This window comes from Triturus cristatus, chromosome 7 (assembly GCF_964204655.1).
Source record: "Triturus cristatus chromosome 7, aTriCri1.1, whole genome shotgun sequence".
NCBI lineage: Eukaryota > Metazoa > Chordata > Amphibia > Caudata > Salamandridae > Triturus > Triturus cristatus.
The window spans coordinates 1300709982-1300729136 of record NC_140590.1 but is presented as its reverse complement, the minus strand read 5'-3'; the positions used below and the strand labels follow the sequence as shown (position 1 = coordinate 1300729136).

The window sequence follows — 19155 nt, the reverse complement described above, 5'->3', positions numbered from 1 at the left end:
CCCGCCCAGGGATCACAAAATGGATGCTGCAGCCACAGACACGGGTCTGGCCTCCTGCTGCTAACCGAAACTCCGGCAGGGGAGGCCTGGACAATAGGTTTTCTGTCACAGGGAGATAGGCTTATGTGTATTGGGGCTGGGTGGGAGCACTCTCTGAGTGCTTTGAAGTCCTGCACTGGGGGCACATTTGGTGTCCTTGTGCATAGTCCAGCTCAAACCGGCTCAGGGGCTTCCAGCCCCTGCTCTGGCATGAAACTGGACAAAGGAAATGGGTGTAGCCACCCCTCTTTCCAAACCCTCCTATAGGTAGGTCCCCAGAGCTAGTCCAACCGCTTCCTTAGGTATAAGTAAGGAACCTCTGTAACCAGAACTTTAGATATCCCTGGACGAAGCTCTGAAGCTGAATCCTGGAACTTCAACGCTCTACTCAAGACTAGAGGCTGAAGAAATCTTCCTTGGGGTCAAGGAGTGACTCCCCTGCTTGGCAGGCACCAACAAAGCAATTTGCCAGTCTGCATTTCCGAAGCTCCCGCCGGACTCCGAAGAAGTTGCAGCCCAAGAAGAGGATTTCCAGACATCTCAGAGGCCGACCCAAGTCCCCAGCAAAACTGAGACCCGCAGCCCTCGTGAGTAGCATGGAACTGGAACTACTGGTCACCATGCACTTTTGCAAGTGCATTGACTTCTCGACATCTCCTGAAGTCGTGCTTGGGCTGACTTGTAGCTCCCACCTCAAGCACAGAATCTGCCAAAGATTGTTGGCCTAGTCACCCCGAGTGACCCGTGGGCCACCATTTTGTGTTTCATCTTGAGGTCCCTTCGCGATCCCTGGTCCGTTGACTGGTGGGTCCCTGAGGGGGTAACTTTGAATTTCCTTGGGCTTCCCTGGTTGCTCCAGATGTGCCCCAACTCCCTACCAAGTGGTGAGTCCCACAGAACCTTGCTGGTCTGCACCGAAGCATCTTTCTTGTTTCTGCGTGGGTTGCTGTTACCAAGGCTTGTTATGTCCAATCCGGGCACCGATACTGCAGCACTCGACATCCTTTGTGGGACAGCTTGAATCCAGCTCCTGGTTGTCCTCAGCGCCTCCTGGTCCTTGTGGCTGAAGAGTCAAGCTTCACCTTCTTCACCTGAAATCACCCAACATCGGTGGGCATCTTCCTATCGCCTTCCTGGTCACTGGCTAGTGACCCAGACTCTGTACCCTCTGCTTTCAGGTTTTTCTCATCTATGATCAAGGCTTGGATCTCTTCGGACACTTCACATCTTCCCGGCAGCAGCACTTCTTTGCCAGCTCCCATTGAAATCAACAACGCGACCTGACACCATTTGACACCTATGCACCCGGCTTCCCTGGCTGAGGTAACACGAGTACTGCAGTGCTCCCATGGGTGTTGGCCCTAGAATTTCCTAAGTCCCAAAGGGTTTGGTCCTGACTCACTTCTAAGTGTCCCTAATCTCTAAAAATCTAACTGCGACTTTACCCATAGAAGCTAACGGGAGCTCGCGGCTGTGTTCACACTGCACACGGCCCCCGTGGGTCCCCTATGTCACTACCTTGGGTGGTTCCTTGGGGTCCCAGTGATTCTACAGGCTCTAGGCCTTGTGTCTAGTTAAGTCGTGGTTCTTATACCACTATTTTAGTATATGGTTTGGCTCGTCCCTAGGGCCTGACGTGTATTTGTGCTATTTTACTGTAATATTTGAAGTGTAACTTATGTGCTTTGACCACTAGTCTCATAAAGAGACAAGGAGGGTGTGTTAAGTATTAAATACATATATTTTATATATATACCTGGTGTGGATGTCTTTCATTTAGCCACTCAAGAGATTATAGACTGGTAAAACAAGCTGCTTTACATTCCTTCAAGACTTAGCCTGAAGGTTGCTCTCCATAGCTACCACTAGGATAGCTTTCAATAAAGGTTGTCTTTAACCTATAACCAATAAGAGGTTGTTTGGACTGGTACAGGGTGCCCACTAAAACTAGTGGACAGCATATACCAGGCCAACTTCTCAAACCTAGCACCCAGGTGGGATGATCCACGTCAAGTCATACTGGTCACTACTACAGCAGTGAAGTGTGCAGGTTGACCCAATTGGATCCATGCAAGTCACACAAAAAGGGTCCCAGCCCCCACTGTGGAAAGACCGCAGCTGACTGAAACAGTGGAGACTGCTGAAGGTTGTGAAGTCGAAGAATCTAGAGTGACAGATTCTGGAGTGACTGACAAGGAACAGCCAAGCACAAGTCAGGATGGCTGGATACCCGTTATTGACATAGCTGAAGTTGTCATTCAAACGAGATGCAGAACCAGATAAGAAAGACAAGAAACTAGTGAGGACCAGATAGGTGTAGAAGAACACGCTCAGGAAGAAGTGAACAGAGTTACTCAAGACCCTGAGCAGGACCACACGGGGAAAGAGGAACATACTCAGGCAAGCGAATAAACCAGAAGACCTGAGCAGGGACAGACAGGTATTGAAGAACACGTTCAGGCAGCAGAAAAACAAATTGTAGTAAGACCTGAACTGGACCAGTTAGTAGAAGAAGAAAAAGTTCGGGCGGAAGAAGCTCAATTTGAAATAAGACCCGAACAGGAATAGATAGAGGAAGAAGAACAAGTTCAGGCAGATGAGGCCACAATAACGAGACCTGAACAAGAACAGATAGAGAGTGACTCTGAAGAAGAGGGAATTCGGATTGTGCCACAATATAACGAAAATAAAAGAACTCTTGAGAGAGACAAAGAAGGTGAAAGTGCAGTGCAAGTTAAAAGGGTCCGAAAAGTGATAAATGGCCAGGTGAAGTCAAAAGATTAAAATACCATTTGAGAAGAACAAGTGAAAGACCTGAACAAGGGAATGAGGTTACTAGACAAACTCAGTCAACGTCGCCAATTGTGAAAAACACTTGAAGAAGTCCAAGACTGAGAATCTTGAACAATAAGTTCAAGGGTCCTGAATGGACCTACGTGATGTTAGAAGAATTTGAAAATTTGGACTTGAATGAAGAGACAGACGAAGATGAAGTAAATGCTGAACAGATTGATGAAGGGGAAGTGAGGCCTCATTGAAGTACCAAAGATTTGAATTCACAAGTAAAGAAAAGAAGAGGAATCTTCTTAGATGAAAATGGCTAAAAACAAGGTTGCCGAAAGAACAAAACGAAGTTAAACTAAAAAATGCTGTAGGGTGTAGCATTTTATTAGTGGTCACAGTGTGGTTATTCCTAACAATAACAGTTCCATATCTCATGATAACAGACAAGAAGAACAATACAGATACTAATGAAAAGACAGCTAACATGAAAGGAGATAGAATAGAATTAGAAACAGCAGATGAGATGGATTTACATCACACAGTATCAGATAATGACACGTCTTTAAATGTATTCACAAAGTTGTTGTTTCAGTATGTAGATACAATGGAGATTAGTGATTGTTATGTTTGTATGAAATTACCAGCTTCAGTAGCAGAAGGAGTCACATACCATCATTTACCTTTAACATATGGTATTTCATGTAGTATACTGACAAGTTTATTCTATAGAACACAAAAACTTCAATATTATTATTCAAACTTAGATGTAGTATTTTCAGAAATTCCTATTCAAAGAATATGAATCCAGTGCTTAGTAGTCCAGACGCAAAGTTTATGGGTGAATTTTTCCTAACAATGAAGTCTATAGATATAGTAAAGGCACATAAGAATAACCTAACGTGCACATTACACGAAGAACAGAAAGTGTTTTTGAATTTAGTTGAAGAAAGGAGACAGGATTTCCAAAGAAAAGATGCTGAACAGAAAACCCATATACCACCCTGGGCTGAGAAAGAGGGAATTATTACAGCTGGCAAAGCTCATGCTGCGATGTCCCTAGACTTTTTAAAAACAGGGAAGACCTGTCTCCATAGATTAAAGACAATGTGAAAATGACCCCACTCTGGGTCATCAAAATGCCCCATCACAGAACATCTCAATCTAGAGCGACTCGAGCGAGGTGGAAGACGACATTCAACCACCTCTTAAACGTTGCAAAAATCCGGGTAGCCCAGAGACTACAACCACTCAAAAATTAAAAGGGCAAGGTGCAGGGAGGTGCAAAAAGAGCTTGCAAGGCGAGAAAAAGACATCTCAAATTAAAGCAGCTCCTCATACATCACTCATCGGTAACAATAGAGGGGGTTCAAGGAATCCCGCTACGCATGCACAGTTAACGAGCCAATCCTTGGCACTAGAAAAAATAGTAAAAAGCATAGACGACTTACATAAGTGTATGGAGAATGCTTTGGGGAAATTAAGTAAGAGAGTGGCAAACCTGGAGGGGATTTTAACGGGCAAGTACCCTACAAACCTCCAGGGGAAACTAATACATGCTCAGGAATACACGACTCAATCTGGGCGACCCAAGTACGACCAACTTGGCTATTTCTAATATAGCGCCTAGGGGTAGCACCATAGGTTCCCTCACTTCTGAAATACACGCCGTTATAGGCGCACAAAATGCATCTCCTGAACTAACGAATCCGGAAGGAGAGGAGAAAAGATACAAAAACAGACTAGGGACCAGAGTCAGGGATTTGAGACCCACGCAGGAACCCCAAGCACATAATTTCCTTGATTTGCCACCTGAAGCAACACCGTATGTGGCTATTCTGGCCAATGCCCCAGTATTAAGATCACTGGAACAAGAATCTTGGCTAGAACTCCGCAATAAATCCCTCCATTGGCTAGGAAGACATACTGGCTTTACGGATGTGCTATTTAAGAACTTTAAAATGGCAAGACGGGTAGCCTGGGTGGGCGAAGAAAGAAAAGACCTACAAGGCGATTGTGTTGTTTTGATGTTTGGTGACCCGAGACTAGTACATGCAATACTAAATAGGCTAGAAAATGTCCCCTCAACTATTAGTGCTATTAAGGCGTACCCACTGGGAGCCTTTTATCCACCACTTCCGGGTCCACATAGCTTAATTGGAAAACATTCAGACATGGGCCGCAGAAGATTCATAGGGGACCCCCATAAGGGACATATGGGAGGTGCGGGCATCTCTCTCTATAATCGTTTCGAACCCCTAACAGGAATGGAGGAGCTAGATTGACCTCTTGTCATGTTGGAGAGGGAGGAGATTCAAGGGACAATGGCCAAGACCGCGAATGGGGGAGATGCGCAACTAATAAGGATCCAATAACCAATTGTATGAATATAATGGATCATCTTCAGATTAATGACACAATTAATGTAGAGGATAGAGGTTTAGCTCCCCTAAAAATCCAAGCATAACTGGCCAAATTGATTTCACTACTATTCCTACTCAAAGGTTAAAGGGAAAAGAAGTGCGTAGCCAAAAATCTGGAAAAACTTGTAAAATATTATCTTGGAACATCGCGGGCCTAGCAATTAAAGTGAAAGACCCTCAATGGCTAACCCACATTAATGATTATGCCATTGTCTCCCTACAGGAGACATGGGCGATAGAGGAGATGCATATCACTGGTTACCAAACTTTTAATACACCAGCGTGCACAAGTAATCATGGCCGTAACAAAGGAGGATTATGCACGTATGTCTCCAACTCGGCTGGTATTTCTCAGGTAAAAATTAGAGAAGCTAGCGCGCATTATCGGATCCTGTCGTTAAACCTATGTGGGCAAAGGGATGTAGTACTAATAAATCTATATAATAATATTCCTAAAGTGCAACAGACGAATGTCTTTATGAATTTAACTGCATCCCTAAAAAACCTTGAAGAAAACCTAAAGGGAGACATGTACACCATTTGGTTGGGTGATTTTAACTGTTTGTTGTGTCAGTTCAGTGAACAGGGTATCTGTGGGCTGGGTTATGACAACAAAGATACACCCTCACACTTTTCTCACACTTTCCTGGGAGACCTGTTGAATGACATTGCTTTCCAATTCGATCTGGGATACGCAAATGAATCATGTTTGTCTCCTACTCAGTTTCAACCAACCTATAATGGTAGGGGATGCAACTCGATCATCGATTTTGTTCTAATATCTAATCGGTATTCCTGTAATGCACTCTCCTGTACAACCCTTGACCTCCTCATGAGTGACCACTATCCCATCTGCCTAGACCTTGTATTAAATGCGCAGGCGAAAACAAATGATAGGAATCCACAATATAACAGAGAAATATATCTTTCCAGTACGAATGGATATACTTTAAACTGGACAAAAGTGGATCCTGAGGCATTTCTCCAAGGGCTGATTAATAACAGTAGCGGGGACATAGCGATATGCTTGTCACAGGACAGGGAGGATAAAGAAATAATCAATGCCTTCCTTACAATTACAGATGAGGCCAGGAAGCTGCTAACAAGGAAAAAACGACGTGGTCAGCCAACCCCTCAGGGCTGGTTTGATAAACAATGCACAAAGGCTCATACCCATTTAAAAAATGCCTTACATAAAACACCGAGATGCAGGGACGAAATAAGGCAGGCAAGATCCTTATATCAGCTGACGCAAAAAAAGCATAGGGCGACTTTAAAAAAGGAAGCATGGGAAGCCCTACATGAAGCCTGTATAAATAAAGATAACATTGGCTTTTGGAGAGCGGTTAATGCCCCGTTTTTTAATAATAGAGAAACGGACATTATAGATATGGCAATCAGTGGTGACACGTGGGTAGACTTCTTCTCAGGGCTATACAGGGATGAGCTTACAGTGGATAATATGATAGACACAACCCCACCAAGAGTGGATGAAAATGCTGACCTCTGGCCATTCCCTTTAAAGATCAATATTACACTGGAGGAAGTCATTAAGGCCATAACTGATAGTGCCCTGAGGAAAGCACCAGGACCGGATGGTATCCCGGTAGATGCCTACAAATCTAACATAGGTTTGTGGGCCCCACTTTTAACAAATGTATTAATTAGCTGCACCCGCCATGGGCTAATTCCTACATGGGTAGACGCCATTGTGATACCCATATTCAAGAAAGGAAACAGAAATGAGCCGAAGTGTTACTGCCCGATATCCCTATTGGATGCCTTTATGAAGATAGCAGGCAGGGTCATTTTAAATAAGCTGGAGTTTTGGGCCCAAGAGTCAGGTGTTTTATCAGTATTTCAATATGGCTTTCGTCCAGGTGTTGGGACCATCGAACAAGGACTAAATTTGTCCCTGATAATCGACAAATACACCAAAGCTAAGAAGGGTAATCTTTTCCTCACCTTTGTGGACTTAAGCTCCGCCTTTGATTGCGTTAAACATACTATGTTGTGGGAGACTCTTAAAGACCTAGAGTTAGACCCCTCCTTGCTGGCGTTCATAAGGGAATTATATAGGGGGGGCAGGCGCAAGGGTGCGTTTTGGGAACCAGGGAGAATGTTCAAATAGGTTTCCCATAAAAAGAGGGGTAAGACAGGGGTGCATTCTTGCCCCCCTACTCTTCTCCCTGTATATAAACAATCTGGGTCAGCATTTGAGCGAGTCCCAGCACGATCATCCAACTATTAAGAGTGCTCCTGTCCCCATCCTATTATACGCAGATGATGCGGTTATTTTGTCACAGACTCAGTTGGGCTTGCAAAAATCAGTCTCAAACTTTGTAACTTACATGGCCAAGCGGAGTTTAAAAGTTAATATCACCAAGACATTCACTATGAGCTGCGGGACAAAATCGAGTAAGACATGTGATGTCTTCATTGATGGTAAAAAACTTCTAAGCACAGATACATTCTCATATTTAGGCCTAACCGTGGAGAGGAGGGGCTCCTGGGTAGCAGCTACGAAAAACAGAAAGCTGGCCATGATGAGAGCCATTGGAGCCGTCAGTAATTTTGCTAAAAAACTAGGCAGGAGACCTGTCCCAGAGTTGATGGTCATTTATAAATCTAAATGCATTTCAATAGGCACATATGGGGCAGGCATATGGGGCATTGAAAATGTGGACCATATACAACGCTGCAAAAATTCTTTCCTGCGTTATCTATTGGCGGTTCCTAGTTCAACAGCCACTTACTCGTGCCATAGGGAACTCGGCCTAACATACATTACCGATATTATAAAGATTACCCCTCTTCTCTTATGGCACAAGATATGGGCAACGGTGGAGACGGGTTTTAACAGGGATGTGATAATGGATTGTCTTATGCTGGATGGGGTGGCAAACTTACCGTGGATCAGCTACATAAAGAACATGACACAGGCTATAGGCCACCCCGAATATTTCTATAATCCTAGTAGCCTGGAATCTGTCCCTAGGAAATCCCTCAAGACACACGCCATGAAATATCTAGAGAATAAGGGTTGGCTCTTGGAGAGAAACAAGAAATTGGTCATGGTTAATCATTTGATGTGCACCTGCATAGGCCTACAACCCTACCTATTAGTGGTACAGAGTAGCTTCTCTCACATGCTCCTGGACCGTTTCACCTTTCCTGATATTAACGATTGGTCTAAACATCATCCCATATGCCCCTGTGATGACACTTCCATCTTGACTACAATGCACTGCACTTTATTTTGTAAATATTATGTTGCACCAAGGAAAATATATCTATTGCCCATACTTAGAAGCTGGAAGCTAAAACATTGTAGAATAGCCTTCCTAAGACTTCAGATGCTAGAAAATGAATTTATTATTGCTGCTATTTCTTCCTTTTTAAACATCATATTAAGGTTTCGGAACACCATGTGAAAAGAGAAAAAAACAATAGTGATTACCTGGTGCTCCTATAACTCTTTGTGTATATTTATGGAATTTATTATGCATTCAGTTTTTTTTATATTTTCTGTATTTTGTATTACTGTGATTAATCTGTTTTTATATTGTGCTTTTATGATTTTACGATATGAAATCGAATAAAGCTATATTTGATTTGATTTGACTTTGATTAAAGACAGTTTATAATAACGTATTTATTGGTTCCAGTGAATGTGAACATAACTTCCTGATTCTGGGAGGTTGGGGACTAAAAGGGGGAACTGATACAGTATTTCCTGGGGTGTAAACGTGTGTGGGAATAATGCATATTATAGATTACCTGCACGGTGGTACGGTAGTTGCTACTTTGGGATCGTATTTCCTAAAATGTATTACGTAAAAAGAATCGCTGGAAGCAATGAAAACACTAATGAACTAACACGAAGAAAGAGAGCTAGTTTTTTCAGAAATAATTGTTAACATATTTGGTGTATTGATACCTTCAGTGGGAGTCATTCTAAATTCACATAGAATCTGTCAATTGTCAACAGTAGTTGATCGTCTTTCGACTGATACTGCTGGGGGTTTCTTTACGATTAATACAGAAATGGTTGCAATTAGGTCTATGGTTTTACAAAATCGACTTGCGCTTGATATATTATTGGCAAAGGAGGGCGGAGTCTGTAAAGTGTTGAAAGTGCAACATTGTTGCACTTACATACCGGATAAAAGCAAAGAAATCAGAGGATATATTAAGAATATTACAAAACTTCAAGAAGAATTGAAACCACTGGAGGTTGACAGTGTATGGGAAAGACTAACAAAGAGTATTTCTTCTATCGGAACTTGGTTTACTAATCTTGGGAAAGGTATTTTAGGTCAAGTAGTCTTTCCATTAGTTGGTATAACAAAAATAGTTTTAACAATAATGTTATGGTGTAAATGTTGCAGAAACAAAGGGAAGGGAAGAAAGTATGAAGTAAATGGAAAGGGAAAGAAAAGAAAATATGAAGAGATTCACCTTGAAAAAATGAAAGGAAAGTTATACAAAAGAAGGAAAGATTTGAAAAACAAAGATGAGAACAAGAACGAAGAGGGAGGAAAAGAAATTGAGATATGCTAAAGTTGGCATCTGATTGGGATGGGTAATTTTGTGATGGCTCAAAATGCCATCAGAGAGGGGATTGATGGAGCAAGGACTCGTAGAAAAGAGAGTTGCTCAGAAGCAATCTTCTAATTTAACTCCTAACATTGTATTAATATGTATTGTGTAAAACTAATACGCACCACATAAAAATAAGGGTCAGAGAAGCTTGCTTATGTGTTTACTAATGTAAGTAACTCGAGCGAAGTTCTAAAATGGCTGCAAACGGGAAATCTTTATTGTGCATGCGTCAGCTGCATCTACGCAGTATGACGAGCTGTCGCTTGGAGGGAAATTCATGCACATGAGCAGAAGCTACTAATATGGCGGCTTGAAAGCTCACATGCTTGGCATCTGCTTCGCTGAAACTAAACCAAGCTATTTTACTAATGCGGGGAAAGCATTAATAAATAAAGGGGGTTAGAGTAGAGATGGGTGGTATACAGTGAAACCATTTATTTTTTAAAATATCATTTGTCTTTCTGACTTTCTTATTAGTGCGCATTTGGGCCTCTCGAGTGTGTCCAGAGTTTGTTATACATGTGACCTCCACGCATGCCTGTTGAAAGAGCTGGAAGAGTGACGATACTCTTGAATGCGATCCAAGGACACAAAAGTTACATATCCTGGCAACAAGCACTGAAGACCTCTGGATGAATAGATTTTCACAACAAATAAATACAATTGTTTCTAATAAGATGTGAATACAGGTGGGAATAAAAATTTGGAATAAAAATTAAGGGGTTGATAGACTGAGATGACATTTAAGCATGGTGTGATGATCTTCCCGCCTTGCCCGTCCAATCAGAGGTAGTATTTTTACGATATTGAAACTTTAATGGGTGGTACATGAATATCGAAGGGTATAATTGAGGTAGTTTAGTTAGTTAGTCAGACGGAGATTTGCTGAATGCTGCAGAGCTCGGTATGCTGTTGGAGTAACAAGAGATGCTGATGAAGAATCGAATGCAGAACCATCTATTTTAAATTAATTAATTTAGAAGAAGATCGCTGAAGAATCTCGAGGAGGAAGAGAGTGTCAGAGAGGGGTGCTACGCAAGCGTCGGTGTTAGAGAGGTCATCTATCCTGTCCTGAATCCTGTCCTGAAATCTTTGTCGCCTGATCTTTCCGAGGGGACCCTTACCAGCCCTTTGACCAGGGGGTTGGTTTTCCCACCATCCTAGGTAATTATTATTTCCGTGAATATGCTGATGTCCTTTTCTCTCTGTCCTCTCCTTTTTGAGCATAAGTCATTGCAAAACTACAAAGTATGTGTCTGATGATTGATTAATTGAAACTTCTCTCCTATGACTGACGACGGCTGTACTGTACTTTGAAAAGTGTTTCATATGAAATTAATTTAGATAAAGATTTAACATTTTCCCGAGTCAGTGGTCATTTCATTTAATGTGAGAAGATTATTTTATGTCATTTCACCATCAACGAGTTCAACTAATGGTCCATCGACCAGAGGAAATAACTTTTTGATCCGTGTAAGGTTAGTTAGGAATAAGAGGTAACTACTCTTGGAATTTCAGTAAACATAAACTTTGACTTCAGCGGTTTTACCCAACTGTGTGTGCGTGTGTTTATGGGCCCAGGTGAATATATGGTATTGGAGTATCTGTTGTTGGTACACCACTGGATCAGTTGTGTAAGAAAAAGAAATGCATGGGGCAAGTCCCAGAGTGAACGAAAAGAAGGGCTATTTGTTTATAATTCACGAAAATCAAGTGTAGATTTGTGGCATGTAAAAGGAAAACAACATGGAAATAGAAGAAGGACAGCACCTTTTTTCATGACAAAAAGGCTTTGGACAAAACTCATCAAAGCAGAACACATCCTACAGTGGTAGTTCACAGGGGCTTGGGGTGCTTTTTGACAAGGGTTCAAACCCCAGCTGGGGAAATTCGATTTTTATATTCTTTTCTATTTTTTTGCTACTTTACCTAAATGAAAGATGCCCTTTTGTAAATCACCCCTTAGCAGTGTCTGGGAGATTTGTGGCCTTTTTAGTCAAGCCAGTGCATGTCAGACATTTGTGACATGCTGCGGCATGTGGAAGGGGGGGCAAGGCTTGCTATGAAAGAAATCCCTTAATTTGTGGAATGAGACTTTGGGAATGGTTGTGTAAGAAAACTAAATGCATGGGGCAAGTCCCAGAGTGAAAGAAAAGAAGGGCTAATTGTTTATAAATCACAAAAATCAAGTGTAGATTTGTGGCATGTAAAAGCAAAACAGCATGGAAATAGAAGACGGACTTCTGTGTTATCACAGTCTCATAAAATGTTTAGCCACAGGTTATAATTAAGGTACTAAGTGGTGTAGTGGTAAGTAAAAAACATAATCATGTGTTATGGCAAGGGTTAAAGACCCTCCAAATAATATTTAATATATGTTTTTGTAGTTTTAAAATATTTTTTTCTTAAGTCAACCCAGATGAAAGATACGTCTTTAAAATAACCCACTACCACTGATGGGGGGTTCTAACACAGTTATTCCTGAAACAACATATCCAAAAAATGTGACACGTTGTGGCATATGTCATGGCATATGTCACATGCCAGACTTGGGCTCCAACCCCTTCTCGCTTTTGAAGTGCGCTGTGGTTGCGAAGGCTCCTGGTCTTGGGAGTCCTAGTGTGGGAAGAAACACAGCTGGAGATCGGGCATTGGCGGCTACACCGACCGAGGTGCTGCGGGCACTTTAAAGAGAGCTGTGGCTGCAAAGGCTCCTGGTCTTGGGAGTCACGGTGTGGAAAGAAACACAGCCCGGGATAACTCCCTTAACTTTAACTATCAAGCAGCTAAACTTGCAGCCACCTGCTACGGTCTACTTAGACTTCTCCGAAAAATTCTCCCCCTACTGCCATTCCAGGCAAAACAGACTATGGTCCAAGGTCTCATCCTATCACGCCTGGAATTTGGGAATGCTCTCTATTTAGGGGCCCCTCAGTCCACCTTGCGCAAGCTCCAGGTCATCCAAAACTGCGCAGCCCGAACACTCCTCCAGATTGCCTGACAACTTTCAATTAAACCTGGACTGAAGAACCTCCACTGGCTTCCAGTTAGGGAAATAATTGAATTCAAGGCCCTGTGCATTGCCCACCGAACCTTTTGGAAGTCGGGCTCTGTCATTAATCAATCATTGATTACCCCCTACCACCCGAATAGACAGCTCAGATCAGCATCTTCCTTCCTCGCCATAGTACCCAGGATAAAAAGAGCCAGATGTGGTGGCCGCTCCTTCTCCTAAAACTCAGCCAAACTTTGGAACTCCCTCTCCCTCCATCTGCGAACAGAACCCAATCTACTCCCCTTTCGTAAGCTTCTAAAAACTCTGCTCTTCAATAAATCTGAATAGTCTTTAACTGTTCGCCTGCAAGCGTTGTCTGTAGCGCTAGGACGCCTGAGGATAGCTATCGCGCTTAATAAATGGTCATTTCATTTCATTTCATTGGGCGTTGGTGGCTAACTGCTGACACAAAACTGTTGTCAGCGCTGTAATAGGGATCATGAGACACACAGCTGTCGCCTATTGGCTGCCTTGTAGGTAAGGCGGAGAGCATTTTTTATTCGGGGAGTTCAAAAGAGTAGGTTTCAGTAAAGTGTTCATATCCACATAGCTCTTTAAAATTAGCATTTTCCTAAAATTCATTCTACATATACTTTCAACCCAAAGGTTCCACTGTGAACTGTCCAATATCTAGTCCACGGAATTCTGATTTAAAATGTAGCATTTAGTTGTCACAAAACCACAATTTTGACAGGTTGAGAGCTATGTGCCTGTAACATCTGTCAATGCCTTGATTCTGGAGTTGAGTTGAAAATAGCAGTGTGCCCTTTAACTATTTTGACATCACCACACTAAACATATCAGACTTACAATATCACTGGAGGTTACAGAGTAACAGATAAGCCATGACAATACACGCTGGGGTGGAGGGTGTAATATGAGTAATAGACCGCTCTCAATCATACGTAATGAGGAGTCTGCAATTCACATTGGAGTTACATTATTTTATACAGCACTTGAGCTGGAGCCTCAAGAAACTCCTTAGTGACCTACCATATTCCGAGTCATATGACTGGGTTACTTTATCTAACTTTCTGCACACACATCACATGCTTTTATTATTAATTATTCTCTTTCTCATGCATCTACGCCAAAGACTTGATGCTTACCTTTAAGTAGCACTGGTAGGTGTTCCAGATCCAGGGCTCTGATTGGTTGCAGAGCTTCATCATTGCCATGGTTACGAGAGTCAGTGCAGGGTTCAGGTATGTGTACTCAGCATCCACTAGGATCCGGACCCTCTGGTTCTTCCCATACTGAAGAGGTAGGAGAAAATGCATCACAGGGGCAATCACAGCAGCAAACCAGTTTTAGAGATCACAGGCTATGTATCACTAAGTCATTCTCGAAAAATACTAAGATATAGGTAACAGTCCAGTCACCAATCCAGATCGGAGAGAGCATGTGTTCCTTAATATCTGCAGAGCCTTCCAGCTCAGGAGAGTCCAAACTATTTATGAATATGCCTATAACCAGCGCTTCTAGCCCAATTTGACCTAAAGAAAACAGTTCCATAATACCCAAGCATCAGTCTCTGAGACATTCATCTGTAAAGGTCAGAGGCTCTGTTTTCCCATGCCTATCCCTTGCCCCATTAAGTCAGCAACCCTTTGCCAACCTCTTGTATTCAGGGAATAACAGATTGTATATTTCTGAATTATGATTTCTTACTTTGAAAGGTTCTTAGGGGCATCTAACTTCCCATGAAACTCTGCTATAATGACAGCTTTCAAATTCAACATCATATAACCATCTCTAATCCAGAGGAGTCTACACTTAAGCAGCTTTCTTCAGTGACCCCCCACACCCAGTCTACCCACAATCTCATTACTTTCCCTGTGACCTTCAATGCTCCAAATACACTTAGATGGAGAACAAAGTTCATCTCAAAAACAGGAAAAAGACACCTGATTACCTCAAATGACAGCCTATGTCTATCTGTAGAGATCCATTTGTTATAAGAAGGCCTTAGCCCTCCCACTCCAGCACAGCCAAGCACAAGACAATTACCTTGCACCCATCCTCCTTTTGCACATAGTCCTGTACCAAAGAACCTTTACTCTGGTTCCCAAACTTAAGGTGCATTGAGGGGATGCCTCTGCCTCATGCCATGTTCAGCCTTTCTCTTTCTGCTCTCTGATCACCCAGACGTTCCCCATTTATCAGCTTCTGACAATTTCAAGGCCTCAATTACTCCACACACAGAGTATAACCAATGTCTTTTGACCGAAAAACCCATACTATTGTTTTTAGAAATCAATTTCTTGAATAAAATCCTGAGTCTTAAGCTTACAACTCCAATCCATAGACTCAATTAGAGTCACCAAAATATACTTATACACATTTTTTGAAAATAATTATTTTTAGTAAACAGTTTCTTAGCTACACATCATAGGTACACAGAAACATTAGGTTATGGTCAGCAAGGCTGGTAGGTTTGTCGCTGTTGGTCGAGTCAGTCCTCTCAATGCAACAGAGTTTCAAAGATTCCGAGCCTAAAAACATATTATTACAGTTAGGGAGAGTGTTTATGTTTCCTCTTCCCATGTCTCCGCACATTATTATAATGCTTCAAATTCCTCTAAACTGTGCCCACTTACCTCACACTTTGACCCCTTTCCTCAGGCACCCCCGGCGTTCGTAAACCACTTTTCCAGCTGCGCAGCACCCATTGAGGTCCGCCTTCCAATCTGTGACCTTTGGAGGTTGCACCGCCACCCCCTTGCAATATTCGGTTTAGCCACTATACCGGCTATCATTAACCATATTTTAGTGTATTTCCGCCATTGGGTGGCCCCCGTCACACATAATATGTGCCATCATACATCTAGCAGGACTTCCTGACCCAACACCTCGGACATCACCCAAACAATCTCACTCCAGTATTGCCGCAGCAGGTGGGGAGTCCCTTAGCACATGAAAAAAAAGGCCCACCCCACCACAGCCCCTCATGCAGCTATCAGTGTAGCTCTGACCCATACGTTCAAGTATCTTCCTAGTGATATAAGATCTGTGTAAGATTTGGAGGTGTATGAGGTGAAACAGAGCCCTCATGGCCACTTCCTGGGGCTCTGCAATGCCTCCGCCCAATCGTCATCCTCCAGGTCCCCTACCTCTGTGTCCCATTCCTCCCGATGGCCCCAGAGGGCCCCAAAGGGTCAGGGGTGTTATTCATTATATTTTTTAGATGAGGGACGTGGCTTTTTTGGGAATCAGGTCCATCAGCACCCTGTCTTCAAGCAGCGCATATTCAGGTACCTGATCACCCATCAGAATATGGGTCGTTAGTGCGTGTTTCAGTTGCAGGGACTGGAACCATTCCAAGTCTGGCACTTGGTATTTGGTCTGCAGGTCTGCAAAGTCCACCATCGCTTGTCCTCTCCAGACATTCCCTAAGTGGTCAATACCCAGCAGCTCCCACGGACGGAAGCCTTGCAGTTTGCCCACCTCTTGCAGAAGATCGCTATCCCACATGGAGGTCAGCTCGGACAGTCTGCCCTACCAGCCAAAGAACTTAGTTGCTTCCCTCCATACCCTACCGTTGTTTGTGTGTGCATTGGTAGTCTACTTTCCATCTTCTTACGGTATAGTGCCTCAGGGTACCCCCTCCGGCCCATTGAATAGTGGTCGATCCAATAGGCAGGCTCCTCTCTCCCATCAAACACCCAATCGTTAAGTGTAACCAACTGCGATGCCCAGTAATATCTCCGGACATCGGGTATTGCCAGAACCCCTTTGAACACTCCCAACTGCAGCTTGCGGAGTGCTATCCTGGAGCATCCCCTATCCCATAAGAGCTGCCTTACTTCAGCATTGATCTTTCAAAAAAAAAAAATCTAGCGGTATCTTGCATGGAATATTTTGGAGGATGTATAGAAGGTGCAGTAGTGGCATCATTTTAAAGAGGGCTGTCCTCCCCATCAGTGAGAGCGGTAACGTCCTCCAGTGCGCGACGTATCTACGTAGCCTATATAGCTGGGGGTATAAATTATCTCTTACAAATTCTACAGTGGACCGAGAGATCATGATGCCTAGGTATTTAAACTTGCGTTTGACCTCAAGGGCCCTCCCACAGGCTGGCAGAGTTGGAGTGTCTCTGGCCAATACAAATACAAGAGACTTGTCCCAATTTATCTGATAGCCAGAGTAACTGCAGAACAATTGTAATATATTGAGTATGTGATTTATCGAGTATCGGGCTTGTGGCATTTAGCAGTATGTCATCTGCATACAGCGATATTTTCTCCTCCCATTTCTCTCCCACAGAACTTCCTCTTTTTTGTGGGTCTCTCCTAACCCACGTCACCAGGGGCTCTGGAGTGACAGCGAAAAGAATAGGGGAAAATGGGCACCCCTGTCTTGTACCTTTGTACTGTGCCACCTGTCTGGAAACCATCCCGTTCACTCGCACCCTGGTCAGAGAGTTTGTGTACACGAGCCGAACCCTTGCACAAAATCTGGGACTGAAACTAGGTCTTGAGGGCCATTCAGAATTCCGGAAGTGAGGTGATGGTCTGGAGATGTGTGGGGAGGCTGATTCAGGTCTTTGTTGCTATGTGGGAGAGGGAGCATCCTCCACTTCTTCTTCGGTAAATGCAGGGAGTATGGGGCAAGTGAAAGGGAGGCTGAGCGTAGGCTTCTCGATGGTTGGTGGAAGTACATGCGGTGGTTTATGTAGGTGGGTCCTTAGTTGTGTAGAGCCTTGTGTGCGTGGGTCAGCAGCTTGAATTAGCATTTCTTTTGTACAGGGAGGCAGTGGAGTTACCTGAGGTGGGGTGGGATGTAGCTTTGTCGGGGAAGGCAGAGGATGAGTCTGGCTGCGGTGTTATGTATGGTCTGAAGGCTACGTAGAAGGTGTGCAGCGCTTCCTACATAGAGGGTATTGCCGTAGTCTAGTCGGCTGGTGATGAGGGCTTGTGTCACAGTGCGTCTTTTGTTTAGGAGTAGCCACTCTGGGATCTTACATAGAATGTGCAAAGTGAAGAAGCAGACAAAGGACACGGCGCTGAACCGTGATTTCATGGTGAGCTTGTTATCAATGATGATTCTGAGGTCTTCTGGCATGGTTGGAGGGAGTGGGTCCTACGTCTGATGGCCACTAGGAGTAGGTCCATGTGTTGCTGCTGTTGACAAAGATCAGTACATCCATCTTCTCTGTGTTTAACTGCAGGCAGTTGTTTTTTATCCAGTCGGCGACGTTTGTCATGCATCAGTGGAAGTTGGTTATGGTGATGATGGTGTCGGTGAGTGAGAGGATGAGTTGGGTGTGTTCTGCGTAGGAAATTAAGTGGAGACCTTAGGATCTGACAATGTTGGCCAGCGGGGTCATATTTGTGTTGAACAGCGTGGGGCTTGTGGAGTCCTGGGGGACACCGCAGATGATCTGCTTGGGTTTCAGAGGTGAAAGATGGGAGGTGGATCCTCTGGGTTCTTCTGGTTAGGAAGGAGGTGATACATCGGAGTGCATCCCCTTGGATGTCGATGTGGTGAAGTCTTTCGATTAGTGTGTGTTGGGATATGATGAGATCAAATGTACAAAGAAAAGGGTTTCAGAACTCGGACAGAAAATGGCATCTAATCCCTACCCAAGCCATGGTATGCACCCTATGATCTGCAAAAAATAGTTCAGGGGCCACTTAAGTTGTGCTAAAGTCTCTTATCTGAATATCCAGATAAAAGTATCAAAAATTGATCTTAGAAGCTCTTCGAGGCATCCACCAGTCAGGTAATTAAGGCATCCAACAAAAACATTCTCAAAGAAAAGCACTTCCTCTTTCTTTGCTGCTCAGCAACTAGATAAGTGCTTTCCTTGACAATGGTTTCGTTGTGAATCTCTATGGTTATGATTGCCGATACTGCTTTATAGAAAAACATTGTGCTGCATGCTTTACTGTTTCCATTTGCAGGCTTAAGCCTGCACCAGGTTTCTGCTTCCTTATTTTAGCTTCAGGTTTCTCGAGTGTGCTCAACAACACTGCAGTCTGGCCTCTCCTTTTTAGGTCGAGCTAGACAGCGCAAGCGCTGTCTCTTCGAGACCTGCTGTAATCAGTCTGTGTGCATCAAGTCCATCCCCTTTCTTGGCGATGCTTTTCATTTGTCTATGTCAGTGTCCTTTAAACATCCTTGATTGCTAGTGGTCAGTCCTGCCTCTTTGCCCCTCCTTTCACTCTTCTGTTCTTCCCACAGAGCAGGGACTTAGTACTGTCTCATTCCGCTATAGTTCTTTTTATGTTCCTAGGGGGACTCTTTTTT

General features: G+C 43.5%; 1 protein-coding gene across 2 annotated transcripts in view; it reads right to left on the bottom strand.

Moving 5' to 3' along the window:
* The window catches only part of PRODH2 (proline dehydrogenase 2), a 918268-nt gene that overhangs the window by 310454 nt on the left and 588659 nt on the right, over nucleotides 1-19155 (bottom strand). For both annotated transcript variants that reach the window (XM_085618909.1, XM_085618908.1), the window contains exon 6: nucleotides 14013-14159. In XM_085618909.1, coding sequence (XP_085475035.1) covers nucleotides 14013-14159 — 147 coding nt within the window. The remainder of the gene's footprint in view (nucleotides 1-14012; nucleotides 14160-19155) is intronic.